Here is a 3390-nt window from a genome sequence, read left to right on the forward strand (position 1 = left end):
GCTTTTCCTCAGACTGAGGCAGGGGCCTCGGGAAGGTTTGCAGGGAGAATTTCAACTTGAAATTCTTGTAGACCTGCAGGAACAGGAATGGGGAACCAGGGAAAGCCTGGAATGACGATCCTGGCTGGGGCCAGGCTGGTAGCATGAGACATGGTCCCACCTCTATACCTCACGGCCCTGGAGTTAAGGGCAGTGCTTGGCCTGTGGGAGCCCTGCCCTGATGAGGCAGGGCAAAAATGTTACAAAAAAGGGACTTCAACAAGACAATGAGGAGGATGTCCACGTCCAAGTTGCAGAGACCGCTGATTACCAGGTCAGATGGCAAAAGGCACCTTGCAGCTGTGATGAAAGGAAGGCTTTTGCCATAGGGAGGGAAATGATCCTGGTTACCTGGGGGAACCCACTGTCACCACAATGAGCCTGGCGGGAAGCAGGAAGGTAAAAGGCCAGAGGACACAGGTGTAGAACACAGAGATTGCAGTGAGGCACTCTGAAGATGGATGAAGGGGCCATGAGCCAAGGATTGCGAGCGGCCTGATACTAGAGGCAGGAAAGGGCTGGCAGCAGGGGCCAGGAAGGGGCTCTGGTCCTTAGGTGGGGAGCAAAGGGAAACTGCCCACAGAGAGGACAGTCGGAACTGTTCTTGCAAAGACTCAGGAGCTAGGCCAAAGTTATACTGTCCCTGGGCCTCCGGGCAGGGATGGCCTGTACCAAGTAAACAGACCAGCCTTGGAGACGCCATCAGGAGACTGGGTAAAAGGGATGTTAAAGACAAACTGGGTGACGAAGCTGAGGTTATGAGTGGCACAGGTGGACGCCTACAGTGGAGCCTTAGGGACAAGTACATGCAGGCAGCTACGCAAGAGGGGCAGGGGACAGAGAGCTCACAGGCAGGAACCCACGAAGGGTCCTACCTAAGGAACCCACTCACCCAGAGAGAAGTTGTTAACCAGCACCCCACAGCGCAGGAGGCAAACCCAGCTCCCCTGAAGACCAAGCCTTTCTCCCGTACGGTGGGTGGGTGACTGACAAGAATGTATCACATATCTTGCCACTTCCTCACTCAAGGGAAGGCACAAGCCCAGTCCAAGGGTGAAGCCAGGACACGTCACAAGCCAGCAGCCTTGGAAACCCAGGTGGGTGTGCTAAGCCTTCCTGCCAACCCTTCCCTCCATTCTTACGTTTCAAAACCAGAACCAAACCCAGTGCTTGCCAAGTGGTGCCAACTCAATTTGCTAAGGGCAAGCTTGCACTGAGGTGCCTTCCCGAGAGCAGGGATGACCCAAAAGAGAGAAACAAGATGTGGGGAAGGGAGGCGAGGGGAGGAAGGAGCGACTTACACATCTTCAGCTCAGTCTCCACTTCCTGTTGTCGCCGCTCAATCTTTTCCCGCCTCTGCTCAGATAAAGGGGAGGATGGAAGAGTGAATGCACACAGAAGTGTCCCGAGTCCAGGACAGTCCGCAGGAGGTGACCAAAGGGGGACAAGGCCTGGAAGCACCAATCATGCAGCGTACCTTCCTCTCCATACGTTCCTCCCGGGTTTCCGCTCGAGTTGGGGGAGGGGCATCTCGGGGGTCCTGCGAATAAGAGGCGACAGGGTGGGAAGGACTGGGGAAAACAGCAAGGGACACCCTCCTACACCAACAAGCAGGGGCAGCTTGAGAGCCATAAGGGAGGTATGGAGTGGCAAAGAGCCTGCAGCCCTGACAAGGCTTGCCATCGCTGTCCAGGACAATAAAGGCACAAACTCAAGGTATTGAGACTAAGGGATTTCTACGGCAACCTGCCTATTACACCCAATAATATAAACTTAAAAAAATTTTTGAATGTATGCCCTGCTTCAAAGAGAACTTACTAGATATGGAGTAGAAGGGGAAAAAAAGTGGATAGTAAGGATAGTGACAATGGCTGCAGTAAGATGATGAAGGTACTGTATGAGCTCCCAGTAAAATGATTTAACAAGAAAAAAAAGAGGTGGATGTGGCTACTATCAGCAAAAGGGTGCCCCGGCATCACGAGTTGTGCTGCTGCTAACCGCAAACAAAACCAGCAGTTCAAAACCACCAGTCCCTTCATGAGAGCCACATGGGACTTTCTACTCCTGTTAAGAGATACAGTCTGAGAAATCCCCGGGGGCGGTTCTGCCATGTCCTAGAGGGTCACCAGGAGTTGAACTGAATGGCAGAGAGGTTGCTTTTGAACACGCATGCGAAAGGCTGTAAAGGCAGGATTCATCCTACTACCAACAAAAATATGTAATTAAGCTACCGGAAAAGTGTCAATAACTCCACAGTATTTGCCAAATGCACCAATCTGCTGCGGGTTGGAAATAACCAAGCCCCAACATTGGCTACCTACGGAAAGCAGCAGTTGCTTCACATAGACACCCCCCCCCTCCCAAGACAGAACAGGGTTGGCCCCTTTAAGCTTCCGAGGCTGCAAAACTTTAGGGGGGCGAGGCAGCCTCATCTGTCTACAGAGCAGCAGCTGATGGGTTTGAATTGCTGACCTCCAGGTTACCATTTGCCACAACCCCCACTCATCACTCTATAGTGAGTAGAGGGTCATACAACACCCTGTGGGGTGGCGGGAGGGCCAAGACACCAAAGCGGCCCCACAATGCTCAGAAAGAAGTGTCCGAGGGCCAGGCCTCATCAACCTCTTGTTAAACAGGCACAGACACGACTCCCATCACTACAGGGTGCTACAGGCTTACACCCACTCAATTCATTTAATTGGCTAATAACATGTCCACAAAGTACCGTTGGCTGAGGTTCGCAGAACAACCTACTAAAGACCTGCCCCACTCCTGCAAGCTTGCTTTCTGAATCCCCGGCCCAACCATCCAAAGGCAGAACTTACGCCTCGGATTTCTGGCTGTGCACCAACACCTCTCACGTGTCTGGGTGCACCTTGAGGGGAGGACTGTGAGCTCGGCCAACACCCAGAAAGTTCCAGCACACATTCACCACTCACTCCTGTGCCCACAGCTATAGGCACTTCATGGACACTGCTGTTGACACACACTTGGGGTAGGGGATGATGTCAGGCTCAGCTGTGAACTTTGATCTTGACCTCCCCATCAATCTCAAGAGCGTACCACCTTACTAAAGAGGAATAAAGTGATCAGAGCATTAAGTGGATAGATCCCTTGTGGACAGCTGGGGTTGATCAATAAACAGCAGATGCCCACCAGGTTCTACCTGTCTTGAGAACCTATCACAAAGGAGCTACTTTCTCAATCTTCAAAACAACCTTCCTCCTTAGGGGTGGAGTTAATTTCCCACTCTACCTCTCTAGTATCTCACGTGATAAGAGAACTGGCCCCACAGGGTTTCCCTAAGCTGAAATCTTTGGCAAAGCAATTTGCCAGGTCTTTCTCCTGTAG

The 3390-nt window shown here is 52.1% G+C and overlaps 1 protein-coding gene across 2 annotated transcripts in view; it reads right to left on the reverse strand.

Annotated features, from left to right (window-relative positions):
• The window catches only part of SNRNP70 (small nuclear ribonucleoprotein U1 subunit 70), a 14161-nt gene that overhangs the window by 9322 nt on the left and 1449 nt on the right, over window positions 1–3390 (reverse strand). For both annotated transcript variants that reach the window (XM_045292504.1, XM_045292503.1), the window contains exons 3-4: window positions 1517–1579; window positions 1341–1395 (exon numbers count right to left, since the gene is read on the reverse strand). In XM_045292504.1, coding sequence (XP_045148439.1) covers window positions 1341–1395; window positions 1517–1579 — 118 coding nt within the window. The remainder of the gene's footprint in view (window positions 1–1340; window positions 1396–1516; window positions 1580–3390) is intronic.

This window comes from Echinops telfairi, unplaced genomic scaffold (genome assembly GCF_000313985.2).
Source record: "Echinops telfairi isolate 266 unplaced genomic scaffold, ASM31398v2 ScPeMD7_655;HRSCAF=1070, whole genome shotgun sequence".
NCBI classification, from domain to species: Eukaryota; Metazoa; Chordata; class Mammalia; order Afrosoricida; family Tenrecidae; genus Echinops; species Echinops telfairi.